Source organism: Cydia splendana, chromosome 14 (assembly GCF_910591565.1).
Source record: "Cydia splendana chromosome 14, ilCydSple1.2, whole genome shotgun sequence".
NCBI classification, from domain to species: Eukaryota; Metazoa; Arthropoda; class Insecta; order Lepidoptera; family Tortricidae; genus Cydia; species Cydia splendana.
The window spans coordinates 801,871-823,826 of NC_085973.1; the positions used below are offsets into that span (position 1 = coordinate 801,871).

Sequence of the window (21,956 nt, forward strand, 5' to 3'; positions counted from 1 at the left end):
ATTTTTCTTAATATTGTCTGCTTAATATCTCACGACACAAAATATATACAGCTAATTGCTGCTAATGCTGCTATTATGCAGCTTTTAGTAACCACAAATGCTTTAAGCTGAATAATGTCTGACTAACTATGTAAGAAATAAGTATTATTCAGCTTTAATATGCAAAACCGATACTATGCAAAATTTATTCAGCATTTATTGGTATATAGGCCCCACTAGGCCCACATATTTTCTTATTCCGAATTTAGTAATTTCCACCGCTTATACACAAAATTTATGCAATCTTAATTTGAATAAGATGATAATTTTACTCTATTATCCTGCTTGTGTGTTACTTGGGTCTTGAGAGGTATCCAACGGAAAGCAGATACTATAATGAAGATGAGAAATATAATTGTATTAATTTTGTAAATCGTAAATGTAATTATTTAGCCCTAGGTCGCCTATCCCAAGGGGACATTAGACCTATAATTAGACCATCAATCTTCTTATCCCAAACCGAGATATAATTAATCAATCCCAGCAAACAGAAAAAACAAATCGAAGAGACAAGAAAAGATAAACAAATGAATCCAATTAAAGCCATAGAAATAGCACATTACACAATTTGACAATCTCTACTGCCCATTATTGTTTAACCAGTATTTTTCATTTAGTAAATTTGTAAAATGTAATGAGTTTCTTTATTTTTGAGTGCAATAAAAAGTATATATTTGCGAACCTAATTGTCCATGAAGTAACATGAACGCGGGAATTGTATGTAGGTATTATGATATAATTTGACATGCAATCGTTATACAGGCAGGATGATTCTGATTTCCGTTACGAAGTTTTCCAGCTGTATCCTGTGCATTACGAGCACTTCAGCTCGTTTGTGGTGCGCGTACTGCGCGTGCCACAGCCGCAGCGCTGCTGGAACCCATCGCAAGCGCGGACTTCTGGCCGACGAAGGGTGTGGTATTTCGGTGGTTCCGTGGAAATCTACCGAATAGATTTTAAGATTATTATTACTGTACATACTACGCTTATATGTTAGTTTCTAAGGTATATGGCTTAGTTTAATATTTATTTACGAAACGATTATGAGGGAAGATTAATTTACATAGGCATTATAAATAGACTGTTAGGCCAATTCGATTTTTAAGGGGCCCACTGATTAACAGTCCGCCGGACGGAATCGGCCTGTCAGTTAGAACATAAACTTGACAGTTTCGAACAACTGACAGGCAGATATCATGCGGCGGACTGTTAATCAGTGGGGCCCCTTAATGAGAAAATCAAAAGTGACATTTCTTCAACCAAAAACGTCAAGCTTTGACACTGACATTCAGCATCATATCGGTGAGTGAGTATTGCTTCGAGCAACACGGAAGGGAGGCGGCATTCGCACTATTTCCCCTCTGCCGAGGTACAAGATTAGCGCGTCAATCTAATCTAGCGCGGGTAATAAAACTAGTTGCAGTTGGATTTTTCACTAGACCGAGTCCAGACGCGCGCGTGAACACTGCTGCACAAAAATGCCTGTTTGCTCGGTTTTTTGTTATAAAAAGAGGTCGGGGATATCAAATTTACAAAAAGAAAGTGTTACATTTCACATGTAATATTTTTTTTACATATCATACGTTTAATTACATTCAAACACAATTATTATATTTTAGTCTCATGTAATTGTTGGATTTATCGATTTTGCTCGCTCAGTACAAATTGCGGATCGGTCGAGCGACAAATCCGACTTCTCATCTCTCAGAATACAATAACATACTTCAACAAAAATGTGTTAGTGTGCGTGTTGTGACACTTGTCACTCGTCCGTACACAAAAAGAGATCGAGGTTTGCAAGATTTGTCTTTGACGTGTGTCATTTTCTATGTATTTGTGTCGTCATTACAGATTGGATTTTGTATGTAAGTGTGTGAGAAGTGCGACTGTGTGCACCTTTCCCCCCGCGAAAAATGGCAGATAGATTTGTACGGTGAGCACAACGTATCAGCATTGCGATACAGCGAGGAAATGCCGCCAGCATCCTTGGTACAATGCCTCAAGGGCCTATTTTAGATTTAAGCTAGTTATTAATTTCGTTTAGTAGTACCACTGTATATATATTGTATGTAAATAAATGATTTCGAAAAATTTATAAGAATATAGTTATGTCCAAATTCGACTCAGTTCAAGAAGCGAGTCGAATCTGGACATAACCAATAGTTAAAATGACATATAAATTATAAATATTATAATTGACACAATTTGATACATGTCGTCTTTACATAATAGTTGGTATATAAGCGATTCTTCACATTAATGGTTAAGTCTCCGAGTATACAAGTTATCCACGTCTCCTATTCAGGTTCGTATTTCGTTTTTAAATTATTAACTATTTTATCTGACTGCATATCATAAATCCACTCTATTGTCTCCCAAATAGTTTTAAGTCATAATGTAGGTATTGTTTGTCCGAATTTTCGTTAGTCTTTCTCAGAAACGCGTATCTTTTCTTGATTACCTTACGAAAATTCTGAAAAGTTAACAATTTCAGTTTTAAGACTAATGATTATATGACAAACAATACATTATTTATGACTTAGAACTTCATGTTAAACCAAGGGACCCCATTTATAATGTATATTAAATGTTGCAGACAACAATGACTCGAGTGCTCGTCGTCCTCGCAGTGCTGGCTGCTCTCGCGGTTGCAGCAGTACAGGTGCGTAGCGTAGCCCTCTGTCGTACATTAACCTAACTAAAACTTTACTAGACCGCCAACCCCCTTGATATGCGCGTAGCCATTAAACAAGAACCTGCTTTATTCGTAGTCGACATCAAGTAGCGGTACTGAAAAGTCCGCTACTTGACGCTAGAAGTAGCGGACTTATTAGTACCGCTACTTGACACTAGATGTCGCGAATGTCGCGACAAACGAAAAGGCTAATGCTCAACAGTTTTCATGTAATATTACAAGCTGAATGAAATCAAAATAGAGTTTTAGCGGTCTAGTATTATTTCAATAGTTTAAGTCAACTTTGCACCGACTTGAGCAGAACAGAGTGAATGTTATTTTAACGTCATATATTTGACATTATTTATACCAATTTGAAATTATTTATATCAATTCAGTTAACTCCACTCCGCTGCACCAAAAATGCTGGAAAATGTACGATGTACGATGGAGTAATGACCACATTACTAATGTTTAGTACCGATCTATTAGCTGAACCTACTAGTAGCTCACTAATACTATATACTCGTAGTTACCTACTAATACTAATTGAATTAATTGACCGAAGAGCTGGCAGCTTTCTTGCACAACGTATTAGCATCGCAATACAGCGGGGAAATGCTGCCAGCAACCTCGGCACCATGCCTAAGGGGCCCAATTTCTTAGACGTATTTTAATTTTATTTAGTATTAGATTTTAGTTTTAATTTAGTTTTCTTTTATACAGGGTGATTCATGAAACGTGAGCAGGACTAATCCTGCACACTCAGTAACTGATAATTGATCGATCACCGTCGTATTTAGGTGAAACAACCACACTATTTCCTATTTTTTTAACTTTTTGGTGAGGGCAAATTTAATTCTCTACAATCATGGTCACCCTATAATACCTAATTAATAAACATACAACCTCTTTAAATAATGGCAGCATTTTGATTACGAAGAAAATTAAATGTCAAACTTGAGTGAGATATGAGTTTTCAAAAGTAACCAGACCGTGATGACATTCAATTTGACACAGAATATCGGTAGTTTAGTATTCTAATTTTAGGGTGACCATGCATGTCGTAAATAAATTAATAACTTTTTTTTTCAACACGACTAGAAAATTAACGTTAACCTCACTAATACTGATACGAAACAGTTGCTTATAATTTACGAAATGTGCAGTGTTAGTCCTGCTCACGTCTCCTGAATCACCCTGTAGATACGTAAGTTTATCGAATTAATTAAATCATTTCCTTTACAGTGTATTATGCCACTGTAAGTTATTTAAATCGCAGGAATGGGGTTTGTAATTTAACTCATTAAAAAGTGGCGTAACGCCAGGAAATTAGAATTTAACAAAAAACTAGACGCTCCACGCAAAAGTTGCGACGGAAGATTAAGGATTCGCGTGTGTTTTTTTTTATGTACTATGTTTTGGCGTTAAATAAGCGTATTTTCACCACACCAGCTGTCTTCACCAAAGGCTCTCTTGGTTGGTCAAAAACTGATGGGAAAGTTCCATTTTATCCAAATGTGTGGCAAAGTAATCTGATGCAAAGGACTATGCGTCAAAATTGCCCCAAAACCAACAGAGTTGAGAGTTAGGTCATTAGATAGGTATTCCCATGTACTTCATTTTGTTCGATGGGCACCAAGAGGAATTCCATTGCAGAACTGAGAAATTGGTATTTTAGTCAAAATGTCGTCACCCTTATTACCTAGGCAATAGAGTCCAAGTAAGTAAATTAATTGCTGCAGAGATGTTTACGCACCGCCGGGCGAGCGCGGCAAATCATTCTGTGTGCTCTATTGACTCTATTGCCTAGGTAATAAGGGTGACGACATTTTGACTAAAATACCAATTTCTCAGTTCTGCAATGGAATTCCGCTTGGTGCCCATAGAACAAAATGAAGTACATATAAATACGTATCTAATAACCTTACTCTCATTTCTGTTGGCGTTGGGTCCAGGCTCCATACAAAGTTGCCCATGGTCCTTTTGAGTGATTTCTTTATGTTGGCAGGTTGAATTGACTTTTAAATGATGATTTTGGATGATAAATATTTAATAACGTTCATTAAGGATTTCTTTTGGTTTTGATTTGGTTTGATATTTTATAGTTAGTACCTACTTAGTATATTTTCCTCGCGTTGGTGTGGTGAAAAATTTGGTGTTTCACTCGGTGGCAAAATTAGTTAAACCCTTGCTCGTGGTTCAACTTTGGAATATTTCGCTTGCTCGGGTATAAATATTAGCACGACTGGCACGAACAGTTGAACAACAACTTTGCCCCCTTGTAAAACAAATAATATTTTTCTCTTTCCTATTTACAGAACAACCGACCACCCATCAGTCCACCGTAGACATCATCTCCGTGCACCACATGATTCTTATAGGAGTGCCGCGGAGGATCAGTATTCCCGGCAGTCGTGGTTAGTGATCCTTTTTAGGGTTCCGTACCTCAAAGGGAAAAAACGGAACCCTTATAGGATCACTCGTGCGTCTGTCTGTCTGTCTCTCTGTCTATCTGTATGTCCGTCTGTCACAGCCTATTTTCTCCGAAACGAATGGACCAATTACGTTGAAATTTGGTACACATATGTAAGTTTGTGACCCAAAGACGGACATGTAACGTAAACAAATTAATTTTAAACATGGGGGCCACTTTTGGACGGTAAATGAGAAAATTTATAATATTTTTTTAAAACTATATCGTGTTACATATGAAATGAAAGAGCTCAATGTGAGAATCTCAAATATATTTTTTTATAATTAAAAAAAAAAAAACGGATTAGAAGTAATTCAAGAAAATAGGCAAAAAACGACCATTCCCCCTCTTTATCTCCGAAACTACTGGGTCTAAAGTTTTGAAAAAAATACATAAAGAAATAGGTCTTTACCTTTAGATGACAGGAAAATCTATTAGAAAAATGTAGTCAAGCGTGAGTCGGACTAACTACTTAGTTTTTGATCCAACCCCTACGGGTTTTTTATAGGCAATTCACTCGCGTTTCACATATAAAAATATACATTGTTAAAAATTTAGTAATGTACGGAACCCTTGGAACGCGAGTCCAACTCGCACTTGGCCGGTTTTTCATCATTGGCCTTAGACGTCAATAATATGACATATATGACGCATTAATCCATAAGAGCACTAATTGAGGCTCATTTCTCGAACTGTCTTATACTAATATTTGGGTCAGGAGGGGTAATTGTACAAATTGTAAGAATCCGACGTTTACAAACGGCGCGGTGTCGTCATTTTACAAACGCAGCATTTTACAGAAGCAGTTTGTAAATTTACGACTCCGTTGTAAACTGCGGATTCTTACAAAATGCCTGCGACATGTAGACTTCTTTTTTAGGAAGATAAATCACAAGACACCAATATTTGTTTCTCTACTATGTAACAGTCGTTAATATCTAACTTTATTTACAGGGATCCGTTGTGGAGCGGGAGGTAGGGCAGCAATTAAGTACCTAAACAACACGAGTATTGCGTAAATACTGACATTTATTCAGAAAAGCGTTACCTATTTATATGCTTACATTATTAGAGACATACACAAAACATAACTACTCACACCTCCCCTTTTAAAGGAAGAAAAAAAGTATAACAAACTTTTTTTTTTATATACTAGTGATTATACAAGTTTTGTTTTCTTTTATGACATAAAAACATTTTTTGTATTTTTTTTTTTGTTAAATCAATATATCTATATATATTAATTATATTATTCATAGTAGGGCTTAGTTCTATTCTTATGTACTAACATTGATTTTCCATCAACTTCGACTTCCACATTAGGAGACAAGTCGCGTAAAACTCGGTATGGTCCCATGTAAACATTTGCTAATTTATTGCCAACTTCATTTTTAATCAAAACCTTGTCGTTTGGCTTGTATAAAACACTATTTGTTTTTGAATCAATCATACCTGATTTTTCTTGATTGTTTAGATTTTATTAAATTCTCCCGTGCTTCTTTTTGACTTAATTGGATTCGGTATTGTAATTCTTTTGGGTAGCTTTCATGGCCTGGCCGTTAGCCGTGAGCGCCTATATTATATTTTATACGAATTAAATATATCATTCGGAGCCGGTAATAAAACAATAATTTATTTTTATTTTTTTTGACAGGAGAAAACGTGAAATAGAATAACGGCGGATTGAATAACGCACAATATGTCAACATATGTGTGATATAATCCAGGAAATAAAAATGTTTATCGCAAAGCAAACCATGTTCTCATTTGACTTGTACCAAAACCCAGTACCTTTTGACTAAAATCAGTCATCTCAATTACAGGTCAATTATAAGTGCAATACTTTTTTACTCTGCACTCTGGTCCGCTCAGTTCATAAGGCTGCCTTCCACTGCGAGCGGTACGGACTCAGAGTCCGCCTGACTCGCAATGGCGAGACCCACACCCATGCCTTAGCACAGGAAAGCCAAGGTGCGACAGTATATCGCCCACGAGATAGACTACCCATCTTGTTCTACTTGTATAAATTAAAGAGGGACGGGAAGTCCTTCTCGCGGGCGAGATACTGTCGCACCACTCGTGTGTAGCCCGGCAGGCAGAGGCCACAATAGAAACCATACCCAGATCAAGTTCCACATACGAAGTGGGAATATTCCAGTGTAGCAAATTCAAGACCGGCGCAGAAGGGTCCTGACTCCTGGATTATCCCCAGGCTAGCTTCCTCCCATACAGCCGCATCGCTCTATTGCTCCAGACGTATAGAGCCCAAGTCAGGATAACAAATATCACAATGACGAAGTGCACAAAAGTACTTCAACAGAAAAGAGTGAGCGGTGCCGACTGAATTCGTTTCGCTTACCTGCTGGTGGCAGAAGTGCTCGAATGAAAATCAGTGTTGCTTGTAGGTATAGCTTACGCACAGAATCCGCTCGACTCTGCGAGCACTTTCGTAACTTTTTTTTGTGGAAGTACTTCTAGTTCTATGTAGGTAGTTCGCCATTGCAAGTTAAGGGTGTAAAGCCAGAAAATAACAGGGAACTAATGACACTTAGGTACAGTCAGCAGCCGAAGTTGCTAAGCGGGTCAGGTGTTCAAAATGATCTTGACGCGAATTTATTGTTAAGAGAATAAGAGCGTGTCAAAGTAATTTTGAACGGGTGTGTAATGATCCGTATAACAATTTTTGATATATTTTCAAAAGATATAACAACTTTTGATATAATTTCATGGTGTATAATCACTGAAACGGTATAATTAACGTTTGATATAACAACAAAATAACTATTTTCATGGGGTATAATGCTTAATCGATATAAAAGCTATTCGATATAACGTTTACTGGGTATAATGAATATTTTTATAAGTATTTATGGTATAATGTATTCTAATGTATAAAAATAAGTTGAGGTTTGTCAGTACTTTAAAAACATTTATTTGTAAAGTAATAAAAAAGTCGGTTCTGGCGCTTCGCCGGCCGCTACCGCGGCACGCTCGCTTCGCTCGCTCGGCTCGCGCGCTGTAGGGTCGCAGTTCTACCTAACACTCCTCCTCGCTTCGCTCGTCGTCGTACCTAACTGAGACCTGCCTTAAGTTCGAATACGTAGGTTGTTATAATAGTAGTAAATATTACAAATTATACCAGTACTACATTATGCCAACTGAGCGTTATATCGAACATAATTATATCACATATACGTTATACGCTGTTAATGTTAGATTAGATGTTGTTATATTACAAGTTCATTATACTTGACGATAGTTAGACTCTCTAAGAATATACCATGTATTGTTATAGCAAAAGGGCATTATATCCCTCAATCGTTATATCGACTAAAAATATATCAAAAGTTGTTATATGGACCGTTACGCACCCATTTTGAACACCTCGCCCGCTTATTAGCAACTATTGCTGCTGACTGTACAATGGGTGCAGCTTTTGACGGTTTACCTAATTACTTTGAACATGTCAGTAGGGTAGGAACACCTAGTGCAAGTGTCATTCGAGAGCGTGACGTGACGTACGCGTTTGTATGGGATTTTGAGTTTCCACAACATCCCGCTTGAAGCGCTGTTCAAAAAAAAAGAACGGAATTCTTAATTTGAATTTTTTCAGATAAACTGCAATAATAAATATGATTCTTACTGAGCACATTGAGATCAGAGTCAATTGGTTGGAAAGCCCGTTCGAAATTTAAACTTATTTGCAATATGATAAGGTTGTATTTTGTAGATCTCTCTCATACTTATAGTAGGCTATACAGAAAAAAAAAATATCCCACAAAAATAAGCAAGCAGAATTAAACTTTGTATCAAAGACATAAGTCATAAATTTCAATGCCAAAGTTTTAACTAAGGATCTTTCTCGCTAAAACTACTTCCTAATATGAAATGACCAGTGTAAGCATGTTAGCTAGCCCTAAGCAACCAAAGATCAGGCTGCAGTTGAAAAACTAATAAAGATAAAGTTAAGCTGATAATTTTCCCGCCGTCTCCATGCTTCTTTAAGTTGGGTATTGACTGGTCAACTGCCTGTTAGCTATAGTTTTCGCGAAAATCGCCAGGACAGAGGTGAAAATTTTTGTATGAGAACTTGCAACTTTAAATGCATTTTTTATCGAAACTATTGCACTCTAAAATGAAGTCATAATCAGTCCATCGACTCAATTTTTTGCAAGCTTTCTAATGGTACCCCACACGATTCTTACAAATAAAAAAAAATTCAGGCTACCCCTCTCAACCCCCTAAATTTCCCCCTAAAATCAGAAATAAGCAGTTTTGACTTATTCACAGTGTTAGTGATGGTACTTGCCATAACTATTCCAAATTTTAGGTACCTACATCAAACGGTCTTTAAGAAAAACGCATTTAACCGATTTGCAAGACCGAAGTGATCCCATAAGAGCACCGTGAACAAAGTTTTGTACGGTGCTCTAAAAATATGGAATCAAAAAAGAATTACAATGTTGAGTTGGATTCGTTTTCGTGAAACATAAAAGTCATTTTAAAATAATGAGCATCAAAATTTCTAAATTCTATACCATGTTTCTATATTCTAGATATTCGTAAATTTTGACGCTAACAAATCAAATTCATAACGAATCCAGCTCAAATTTATAACCTGTTTTTTGCAATCAGAATACGTCTCCTGTATTTTTAGTACAAAATAAGTACAAATACAAAAACAAGATAATAATGGGGTAATAAATTTTCCGTAAAATCAAATTAGCTTCCATCTAACTAAAGGAATCACATAAACTGATAGATACTAATAATTTATAACCGTTTCAAATTTGGACATAGCCAATTGTTAAAATGGCATATAAATTTTAATTGATAGTGTTCCATTCGATACGTACTGTCGCAGTACATATTAAAATTTGGTATATAAGCGTATCTTCATTTAATTTTACTGCCAAGTCTGCGAGTACAGGTTACCCACGTCTCCTATTCAGGTTCGTGTTTTGTTTTTAAATTATTAAGTGTTTTTTACATTCCCTTTTATAAATATCACATTTCGCATTCTAAGATAGTGCGAGAATTGTTTAGAGACTCGAGTGTTTAGTAGAAATATGAGTCCTTTTCAGAGAATCATTGTCATATTATAAAATTCATGTACTGTACCTAATACGTATAGGTACACAATTCAAACAGTGACGCCTATTTTCTTTACTGTTAATTAGATAAAACTAATATAAGTAATTGTTAACGGAGTCTTCACCCATTCGGCTGGAGTCCTCTTAGGTTGCGCTTAAAAAAGAAAGAACTATACCTACACGAGACTTAAAAGACTCGGAAGTATTTTAAGCGCTTAGTCTGATAAAACTTAAATTTAGGCTCAAAAGACTCTAGTACCAACACTGTTCCTCTATCGGTAACATAATGAGTTTTTATAGTAGACCGTTATTACGTACATAATTGTAATGTGTATTAAATGTTCCAGAAAACAATGACTCGAGCGCTCGTCGTCGTCGCAGTGCTGGCTGCTCTCGCACTAGTACAGGTGCGTAGTTCTCTATACCCCCCTGAAAGATTTACACTTTTTTGTACAGCCAGCTGCAGAGAGATGTGCAAACAAATTTCTATGCAGGGGGTCACCTCTCTGTAGCTGACTGTACATGGGTGTAGGCAGGTAGGAGGGGGGGGGGGGGGGGGGGCTGCCCTCCCTGGAGCTCAAGTTCAGCAATTTAAGCGTGAAAAAGTAACATACAGATAGAATTACTTTCGCATTTATAATATTACCGGACGGGTGATGGTAGCATACCTTTACTAATTTAATTAATTAATATATTTTCTTTGCAGTGTGTTATGCCCCCGTAAGTTATTTAGGTACTTATGTACCTAATCTCCCAGCAATGAGACGCGTAGTCCCCATTTCCTTCTCTGGATATTAACGTTATAGAAAATATTTGATTATTTTTCGATTTTTAATGAGGTATTATAAAAGATAAGAAATGCTTTTAAAAATTTGTATGGTATCTGTTTTATGCTCCTATTTTACTCTTATAATAATCAAAACATCGAGATGGAAGTACGTGCCCGGGGGCGCAGATATCACGTTTTTTATTTTAATATTTTGTACGTTTAAATAAAAAAAAATATCGATACGTTCCCTCAAACATGATTTTGCCGAGTTTTAGAAGCAATATTCATACTTTTAGCTTTGATTTTTTTCTATCGAGCGAAAGTCAAAAACTCTGGATTCGAATCGATATCGATTTATAATCGATTGCAAATTAAATATATGGCAGAGGTATTGTGATCCAAAAAAACGCTACGACTTATTTTACTCCGTTCTCTGAAGAAAGTACTGCATCCTAATACGATTAATATGTCCACTAACACTTGGCTTGTAATCTTAATTGTTACTAAACATTATAGGCCATTGTTGTCTTTTAAATATACCTACATATGTATAAAATGAAATTGACAATCAAATCTGGATCGTGCTGTTGTTGACAGACCACCACCGCCTCCAACAGACCAGCCTGGACATCATCGTCGTACGCCAGATTATCAGATGCGACTGATCGATGACTACCGGCGTGACGCCGAACGATTTAACAATTATCGGCGTCGGGGGTGGTTAGTGCTCCTTTTTTACTACCCTGGATATCAATATGGGCCGAAAATACGTTAAAAAATGTTTTTAGGAATATTTTTCTTAGGAGCCACCCACACTAAAATTCAAAATGTCGTTATAAACAATTTTATTTGCATCTCATCTCATCTCAGCAATTAACTGGTGAAAACCCAAAATTTAATAATGTAACTAGAGAATCTACTTACGACGCGATTCGGGAAATGAATTAGAGATTAACTAGATACGATATAGTAAAGATATGTGACGTCCCACGGGTAAAGGTACCTTGGCGGTTTGCGTTTACGCTATTATTAACGCCGCTCCCATATTATTGCGGCGCTATGCGGCGTAAGCGGCAGCCGCCATAAGGTACCTTTTGCCGTGGAACGTCACATATCTTTACTATTTCATATCTAGTGAATCTCTAATTCATTTCCCGAATCGAGCCGTTAGACATGTTCATTCCGTGTCCACTTCAATATATTCTCTTTTAGCTTTTGGTTGAGACACCAACATTTTTTCATTATGTAACAGTTATTTTAACTACTATTATGAACTCGCTAATATGTTTTAATATGCATATCCAGTCGAATAATTCACATTTTTTACAGGGGAAGTTTAAAACAGCTGTTTAGAAGTAGTAAACTTGACCTCGACGAATTTGACTCCGACTCTAGTGCCAACGCCAACGATCGGTAAGCGACTATATTATAAAAATATATATAGGACATTACGTTACGAGTATTACACAAATTGACTAAACGCCATCCCGCTAACCCGGGGTTAACCGGTTAAACCGTTAACCCAGTGTAAAATTGTACTGGTAACTCCAGGGTTAATCGCTTAACCTCAGGTTATTGAATGGTGTAAGTGGCCCTAAGTCCCACAGTCCGCTTAAGAAGGCTTGTGTTGTAGGTACTCGACCAACGAAATAATAATATATTATATAGATATTTATAAATACATACAAAACATTTCTGAGTTTTTCTAATTTTTCCACAGGGGTTGGAGAGACCTAATAATACAAAAAAGGGAAGCAAAATTCGACTCTCAGTATGATCCCCCGTCTCCTGGAACATTCAGCGTCTAGCAAGTTTATATTTCACACGTAGGTATTTGCTAAAAGAACTTCACTAGAAAAACTAATTTAAGGTGCTGTGACTGAAACTAATTTCAGGTCTCTCTCCGAACGTAACTCGCGGGGCACTGAGCGGACGGCCGTGCGTGCACGGGATAGTGGATATCATAGTTATTAAATAGATATTTTTAATATGTCTTCGGTTACCGCGATAGTTACTCATGAAATGTATTTTTTATTAACTATGTATACGCGATAGAATCCATTTCCGTAGAGTTATATTTAGATATTTTTAATTAGGCTCCTTCGGCAGCCTGAAAAAACAATAATTATATTTGTTAATTTTTTTGTCAGGTAAAAACGTGAAAAGACGTGATGGCAGCTTGAAGACCACGTAATATGGCTACAAGCCTCTGTGTCATAAGTATAATCCAGGAAATAAAATTATGGCAAATCAAACAATGTTCTTATCCATGACTTCATCGAATCCCTATTGGCGAGAATCAGTCATCTCAAACTATAGGTCAATAAAAGTACAAAACTAATTAAGTATTTAAAATTCCGGTCCGCTCAGTTTGTAATACCCGCTTTCGGTTGCCTTTCCACTGGAGCGGAGATAAGAGACTTGCGAGAATCAATCAACAGTATTGGTTGTCTTCTCCGCTATTGGGTGATAACCCCGCACGGCTACTCTCATATTCGACTCAGTGGAAGTCAGCCGTCCATGCGAGCGGAATGGGCTTCATCAGAAAAAAAAATCGGGCAAGTGCGAGTCGCGCACGAAGGGTTCCGTACCATATAAAAAAAAAAAACAAAAAAAAAGCAAAAAAAAAACGGTCACCCATCCAAGTACTGACCACTCCCGACGTTGCTTAACTTTGGTCAAAAATCACGTTTGTTGTATGGGAGCCCCATTTAAATCTTTATTTTATTCTGTTTTTAGTATTTGTTGTTATAGCGGCAACAGAAATACATCATCTGTGAAAATTTCAACTGTCTAGCTATCACGGTTCGTGAGATACAGCCTGGTGACAGACGGACGGACGGACGGACGGACAGCGAAGTCTTAGTAATAGGGTCCCGTTTTACCCTTTAGGTACGGAACCCTAAAAAGTAAGATTCTCACAGCGAGCTCTTTCGTTTAATGTGTCACACAGTATAGTTCGCTAAAGTTATTTTTCAAGTTCTAGTTCACCCCCAAAACTGGCCCCCATGTTTACAATTCATGTATTTCCGTATCGCGTCCGTCTTTGGGTCATTGACTTCAGTATATTTAACTCAATCGGTCCAGTATTTTCGGAGCAAATCGGCTGTGACCGACGGAATTTGATTGTGTGAATACAACGACTGAAAACAAAGACAAAATAACGAATGTGATTAATAAGTGCTGTTGTGTAGAATTCAGATTGTGCAGAATTGCGAACAGGAAGAATCGCTACTGTACACAAATAATGACTGTGTACAATAGAGAATGTGGTGAAATTCTATTGTGTGGAATTCGGTTTGTGCAAAACTGCGAATAGGAAGAATCGCTACTGTACACAAATAACATATGACTGTGCACAATAGCGAATGTGGTGATATACGTGTGTGGTGTGGAATTCAGATTTCAGACTGTGCAAAATTGCGAATAGGAAGAAACGATATTGGCATGAACGTCGAATAATCCAGTAAGTTGACCAATCGTTTGTATACATACCTACTGTTGTAAGAAAAATCATTTATTTACATACAATACACAGAGGTACTACTAAACGAAATTAATAACTAGCTTAAATCTAAAATAGGCCCCTGAGGCAGGGTGTCATTCTGAATCCCTAACAACGTTTGTCCTAAAGTCACTTGCCCTAACTGGTTTGTCCTAATGGACACATGCCCTAACGATCAATTGTCATAACGATTATTTTCCATAATGTAATGGTTAGCCTAAGACTCATTTGCCCTAAGCATTTGTACCATAACTATCAAGATCCCTAATGTTTTTTACCATATTCTTCGAAATCCCTAACAATGTTTGACATAAAATAACATGTTCTAACTGTTTTGACCTAATGGCTATTACCCTAATGATCAATCGTCATAACAGTTACTTTTCCTATTGATCAATTATCATAACAATTACTTTCCATAATGAATGGTAACGAACTGTTGCCACAAAAGTGGGTTAGGTTAGAACCGTGACCCTCGCAAAAATGAACTGCTGCCACAAAAGTGGGTTAGGATAGGTTAGAACTGCGACCATTGTAAAAACGAAATGTTGCCACAAAAGTGGGTTAGGTTAGGTTAGAACTGTGATCCTCGCAAAAACGAACTGCTGCCACAAAAGTGGGTTAGGTTAGGTTAGAACTGCGACCATTGTAAAAACGAAACGCAATAGGGAAATCAAAATTAGGGCATACGAGTGTTAGGTCAAGCAACGATAGGCTAAGTGAAATTAGGTAACATGATGTTTAGGATATATAATTTTTAGGCCTAACAATAATTAGGCAAAAAAAGAATTATGCTACATAGCATTAGGATAAATACTCAATATGGAAAGTGTCATTAGGGAAAAAGATATTAGGACAAAAAAAAATCGCCCATTCGATAATAGGGAAACCAAAATTAGGGAATACGCGCGTTAGGACATCTGATCATTATGACAAACAATATTAGGGAATGGAAAGATAGGAGAAAATATTTTAGGGATTCAGATATAGATCCCCTGAGGCATTGTACCAAGGATTCTGGCGGCATTTTCTCATTGTATCGCAATGCTGATACGTTGTGCGAGGTAGCCGCTAGCTCTTCGGTCACCAGTTACGTCAACCAGACGCTTCGCGATTTCTGCAAACAACTTATGCGCGCTGGGACCTTAAACTCCAAATGGTACAAAATGGTACTCTCTACCGAGGCTCTTATATTTGTTACGTTTTAAAATTTCGGCGCTTTCCGCCACCCCGCCCGCTTTTACATTAGTCCGTTGGAGGTGGGACGGTGCCAGTGTGTCTACGCAGGTAGCATCCCACACTAACATCCGTCCCAAGCTCCAAGGAACTAAGGACACCCAATCGTTTTACTTATCTGGGCTATAAAAACACAGCTTACGTTTAAAGTAGGTAATCATATGATATGAATAAAATTACCGAGACGAATTTGTACATAGCGGTTATTAAAGTGACATAAACATTATTATAGGTTATCATGGTCAGTATATAAGAACATTTTCTCAGCCATATCAATTGCGAAGTCTCAGAGTACAGGTTCGTGTTTTGTTTTAATTTATTAAATAGATAATTTTAGTTTGCTCATAATGCTAGTCTAGAAATATACTGCCGTATTCGAACTTCAAGATATTCACAAGAGACGACACGTACTAGATCCATTCTAGATACGTTATAGTTTAGTTTAGATATCAACTAGTTCTCTTTTGCAGCGCAATTCGGGCAACCAATGTCACTTTTACGTTAGATAGAGTAAGACATCTATTAGATGTGAATTGGATCTCTAAGTCATATCCTGTGGAAATCGTTCAACAGTATCTCCAGAATCGCGCAAATGTCAAATTTGACAGGTTAGATCTTAAACATATCGTTATCGTATCTTGGTGATGTCTAAAAGATGTCTAATAGATGTCTATTTCAAAATCCGAATCGGGCCCATAGATGTATGTTGGTAGACGCATTTCTGTTTGTGGACTCAAGTCCACAACCCTACCGACCTGCTAGCATGAGTTGCGTTCTCGCGCGCGACTTCATATGTACATCTAGCGCGACTTTAAATACCTATGTACCCGCGACAAAGAAAGCGTAACTCATGCGGTTTAGTGTAGGAACTTCCGGTCTTGCACAGCTCAACTGTGGAATGAACTGTATTTCCGCTACCTGCGGTATTTCCGGACCGATGCGTCCTTCAAACCTTCAAGAGGTTTCCTTATCCTATCTTTTTTTGGAACGCATTTAAAACCCCTCTGGTAGTGCAAGCGAGCAGGAGAGAGAGAGTTTACCATTAGGCTATTTGTCTAAAGTCGACCATCATAGCCCTGCTCCTCCTAAAAGCTCCTTTAAAAAATACTTGCGGATATTAATTTGTCGGTGACATACCTAAAGGATGACTCAGCGCTTCGTTTTCTATGGAAAGCACCACGTGATCACCGAACAGCCGTCATAGAAAATGACATGTCGGACGCCTCGGCCCGGGCACGGCCCGGTCTAGCGTGAGTCATCTTTAATGCGCTTTAGCGAACGACTGTAATGTAACTTATATTTAATTTTCCAGATAACAATGACTCGTACGCTGATTGTAGTCGTCGCTACGCTTATGGCTGCTGTGGCTACAGTACAAGTGCGTAACCCTTTGTCAGTTTTCGTCACACACAGACATATTAAATATATTAAAAACGGGTGACTCACGAATTTTAACCGTGATCGTGGTTGGTCAGTGCCTCCTAGCTAGAAAACTGTTTTGAGTACTACGTCCGCGATAATTATGGACGCACCTTTAGCGAATTATGTAATTAATGTTATAGTTCGTAGCTTTGTAACAGAGCTCGACGGCTAATCCTATTGTCTATTGTTAATAGAGGGGTCCTGTCATTGTAAATTTTGTAGTCACTGTAAATTTACTGCCATCTATCGACACACGACTAAAACTCAAAATGAAAACGTATAAAGTTATCAAAAAATGTATATATATGGATAAATTATTTTATTATTTTTATATCATTTTGATCCATGTTCATTCATTGATATCTATGTGTTAAAATTGTTAAATATGAACCGGTGTCGTCACGCCATCTAGCCGAGGATAGGCTAAAGGTGTGTGCGGCATCTATTCGAGAATGACTTTTACTTGAATTCCGAGGCACGTTTTTTCCTTAGACTTTATTCGTCTTATACGAAGTTACATATGTCTTTGGTATTTGGCACCTGAGCGCGGGCTAGTCCAACACTCAAAAAACCAGTGTAGGTGCGCTCTCCGATAACGCGCCTTTGTTACGCATTTCGATGACACATTTTAGACTGGTTCTGTAGCGTTCGACTCGCCGGCACTCAGTAACCGAAGTACGCAGGTTTTTATGCAGGTGGTTGTGGCACGTGGCACGAGCGGTTTTACTTAACAATAGACAATAGGATTAGCTCGGGCTCTATTAGAAACCTACGAACTATACCCTATGTAACCTATAATTTAGACAATAATATTAAAAACGAGGGTAGTTATTCGCTTCACCTGCCGCCGCCGTCGCTCGCGCCGAGCAATCGGTCGCGGAGAGTGCAGCCCGGTCTTTAGAAGCTCATCGATATATTATGGAGAGAAAGTCGAGCAATCTTCGAGTAAAAATACGTGAGTGACCGGTTTTAATATATCCAACCCTCTGTCGTGACTCAATTGAAAGATCGAGCCTACTTGCAACAAAATTAAGAAAAAAAAAAACAACGGGTTGCACTCCGGGAGTGCCGGCAGAAGTGAAAACTCAATTAATGTCTGCAGTACTATGTATAATTGAGGTTAACGCCATCTAGCGTTATTTCGTCGCATTACTTGAAACCCCTAAGAACATCACTGTGAGTAGGTACTAGAGTTATATTAGTACCAGTTTGAGGGAAACTCACTAGATGGCATTTAAATCAAAAAAGAAAAACTCAATGACTTTGTAACAGTGTCCGTCACACGTGACGTAACGTCTTACGTCTTACGCTCTCGCGAGTTTAACATTTTTTCCCCATCACAAAAAGTGCTCAGCGCCGCTAAAGAAGTTTTCACTTCAAAAACGGGTTGCACTCCGGGAGTGCCGGCAGAAGTGAAAACTCAATGACATTGTAACAGTTTTTCGATCAGGTCACGTGTCCGTCTTACGAAGCGTCTTACGTCTTACGCTGTCGCGAGTTTAACATTTTTTCCCCATCACAAAAAGTGCACAGCGCCGCTAAAGAAGTTTTCACTTCAAAAATCGTACCCCCATCAATCGGATCCCAATCCCCCCTAGCGTGGTAAAAGCTGTACCTTGGAATTGTAGACTTATAGAGCCTTGGAAATGTGAGATTTTACACATTTATAAAATATGAAGAGATATTATAGTAATTGGATTAATTAATAAATTTTCTTCACAGTGTGTACTTGTCCCGTACACGTAAGTTAATTACATAATTACATTGACAACTCATACAAACGTAGATGTCATAATGGAATATTTTTTTACACAATTTTATTTGATGTTAACTATCATAGCTATGACACTTTGTTTGACTTTTAGGATTCGTCTACTATTATAAGAATTAGAAACTCCCGACAATACATGTTCACAATTTTTTCCGCTCCTATCTCTTAAAATCGTATCACTGTCAGGGGTCACTCTAGAATGCCTCCCAGCATAGTTTTCTGACACTTTTCTATTATAGACAGCTCCATGTGATCACCGATCACCCGCACTCGTATTAGAAAACTATGCGACGGGTGCCTCGGCCCGGACCCGGACCGTTCTAGCCTGAGTCATCCTTTAAAAAAGTATGATTAGTTCTGTTGCCAGACCAGATGTCCACCATCGCCGCACACCCGACCAGCCACTGCGACTAATTGACGATTACCGGCGTGCATCCGACCCTCAGCCAGAACAACCTTATCTTTCCCGGCAGGGTCACTGGTTAGTGATCCTTTTGTACCAATTTTGTGCAAAAAATGGCATGACACTGGTTCCCTGGAGGCTGGATCGGCTCCTCGTCTGGGACGCCACGTGCGTGGATACCTTGCGCCGTCCCATCTTCCAGGGACCTCTTCTAGAGCTGGCGCTGCTGCCGATGCGGCCGAGCACCACTTTTGTACAAAAAATTTAATACAAAGTACGAGTACCATGACGGGCAAAAACGTTCGGAAAAACCAGCGTGCTCTCTCTGGACATTTACGAAAGTTAACGTTTTGAGTATATTTTTGTAAGACTTTATAAGAAGTAGAAGGTTTTGAAATTCATTTATTTTATGATCTCCACGGGAAAGCCGCAGAACCTTAACTCATACAAAAAGATATTTGACCTAATCGCTCTATTTTCTGTGTATTAAGTAGTTATGTACAATTTTTAGTAACGAACACTAAGCTAGTAGTAGTATTTATGTTTATTTGAATGTTTACGCCAAGTTCCATGTTATTTATGTTATTTTATTATGTATTCACTATTTCACTCTCTTTCCAGGCCCGGCGGCACATTGCATATCCTGTTTAGACGAGTTGACGACGAGTACTCAGCCGATCCCAACTCCGACTCTACGAATAGCTATCAAGCCCGGTAAGCGCCTATTTTATATTTTTACGAATGAATAAACATTTAAATGTGTTTATTATCATTTACAATCTGGCCAACCATTTTTGTCTTTATAAGATCGCCCAAAAAATCGGTGACGAAATTTTTATCGCGGCATATTATTCATAATTTTAGCTAAAGTTTGCATGTGTGTATCAAAATTTTGCGAAAGATATGTAACTATGTACCTATATATTAAAAATTTTTGTCAACGTATTTTTGTGCCACGTACACCATGTGTGTTATGATTGTCACTTTGTGTAAATTTCAATTGATTGTTTTACAGGATTGGTGGTCACAAAAGGAAAAGAGAGGCAAATTTCGACTCGTTTTATCCTCCAAGAGACATTTAAACACTTAGTAAGTTTAAATTTCAATGTGTATGTAAATGACAATACACAACACGATACAATAGGGCTCGAAACCGAAAGACATACTACGGCAGACGTGTAAAAAAACAATAACCATTTTTTTTTTTTGACAGGGAATCACGTGAAAAGGAGTGACGTATTTATAACAATACACGTCTGTAGTATATTCCAGGAATTGTTTGTTTTAAAGTAAACACTGAGACCTATTCGGGTAGTAATTTAATACCTAACCGTAAAAAATATATCATAGTATTGGACACGAGGATTGCAGTCGGCTACGGGTCCACCGTTAAATGCAGACGCAAAAAGTCGCCGATTCAGCTCGCATCAATCATTGATCCACCGCAGGAGAATAATAACAGTAGTTACATCTACTTTGGTTTTGGGATCTTTTGGGAAGGTTTTTGTGAGGGACCTGGGAAAGCGCTTGCGGGATAGGGGTTGCGATCCTAGGTCTATATAGTTCGTACCTGGTCTAGCGTATATACTTGGCTATTCTTCAGCGCGGGAACGCCGCTGGTATTTTAGGGACATTTGTGCCGGGTACTTACCGGATTAGGTTTATGGCTTATTATGTGTTTTGTAATGACCAATTTCCTTTTAAATTTGACTATGCATGTTGCGGATGACATATGTGTGTACGTTTTATTTTGGCGAAATCTGAGGTGGATAAGCTATCTGTATGATGACGAAGCCTGTGCTGAAGCTGCTGTTATTATTATGGTTTTTTTTTTGGTCAATAAATTAATTTCTCTATTTTTCTTTGGGAACTGATCAAAAATTAATTTCTCTATTTTTCTTTGGGAACTGATCAAAAATATTTTATTAAATATTATCCGTCTAATATACTAGTATCTAACAATAAAATATGTATATCAGAGTAGTATTGGAAGCGAGAGTTGCAGTCGGCTACAGGTCCACCGTTAAATTCAGACGCAAAAAGTCGCCGATTCGGCTCGCAGTTACATCTACTCTTTGGGACCTCATCAAATTATTTTATTAAATATTATCTGTCTATGTATACACGGTGGCCAAAAAATAAGTGCATTCCCGTTGCCAGGGAGATTATGGGGTTATACTGAACAACTTTTATTATGGGACCAACCCCGAAATCGAGGGCTCCTATAAGGGTTTCGTTTTTTTCTTTTGAGGTACGGAACCCTAAAAATGAGGATTTCGACATTTCCTGCAGTAATGCAGTCGGCAGTTATACAGGTGCAACCTGAATCATAACGGTACCGTAATCGTATTTAGCTGATTCTAATCATTTACATACACATTTCCGTTGACTTACCTAAATCTCCGTACTGGCAGGCGTGGCTCACTCCGCGATTTCATCGCTTTGCTACAGGTAGCTAAAAGTACATCCGTTCCGCCCCAATTTTGGGGAAAGCCATAAGCCGCGCGTGGCGCTCTCGCCACCTAGCGACCATATCTGTGCTGATCGTAACAGACGCGTTTTGTTAGA

The 21,956-nt window shown here is 38.0% G+C and overlaps 2 protein-coding genes and 1 long non-coding RNA gene across 4 annotated transcripts; all 3 read left to right on the forward strand.

Annotated features, from left to right (window-relative positions):
- Positions 1-2,261: 2,261 nt before the first annotated feature.
- On the forward strand, positions 2,262-6,944 carry LOC134797013 (uncharacterized). Its single transcript, XR_010145034.1, has 6 exons — positions 2,262-2,344; positions 2,636-2,701; positions 3,962-3,975; positions 5,035-5,133; positions 6,144-6,164; positions 6,844-6,944. It is a non-coding gene; the product is annotated as an uncharacterized LOC134797013 (long non-coding RNA).
- A 3,113-nt stretch (positions 6,945-10,057) lies between these two features.
- On the forward strand, positions 10,058-13,309 carry LOC134796827 (uncharacterized). The gene is made up of 7 exons (XM_063769039.1): positions 10,058-10,141; positions 10,630-10,689; positions 10,989-11,002; positions 11,649-11,771; positions 12,381-12,464; positions 12,772-12,877; positions 13,202-13,309. Exons 2-6 carry the CDS (start codon positions 10,636-10,638, stop codon positions 12,857-12,859), a joined length of 363 nt encoding a protein of 120 aa, XP_063625109.1. The 5' UTR covers positions 10,058-10,141; positions 10,630-10,635; the 3' UTR covers positions 12,860-12,877; positions 13,202-13,309.
- A 3,348-nt stretch (positions 13,310-16,657) lies between these two features.
- On the forward strand, positions 16,658-20,657 carry LOC134796828 (uncharacterized). Of its 2 annotated transcripts, none has more exons than XM_063769041.1 (7): positions 16,658-16,753; positions 17,105-17,170; positions 18,937-18,956; positions 19,353-19,466; positions 20,010-20,102; positions 20,404-20,477; positions 20,602-20,657. In XM_063769041.1, exons 1-6 carry the CDS (start codon positions 16,691-16,693, stop codon positions 20,468-20,470), a joined length of 423 nt encoding a protein of 140 aa, XP_063625111.1. In that variant the 5' UTR covers positions 16,658-16,690; the 3' UTR covers positions 20,471-20,477; positions 20,602-20,657. The 2 variants fall into 2 exon arrangements, with proteins under 2 accessions (XP_063625111.1, XP_063625110.1); XM_063769040.1 differs by having other exon boundaries at positions 16,715-16,753; positions 19,341-19,466.
- Positions 20,658-21,956: the final 1,299 nt, after the last annotated feature.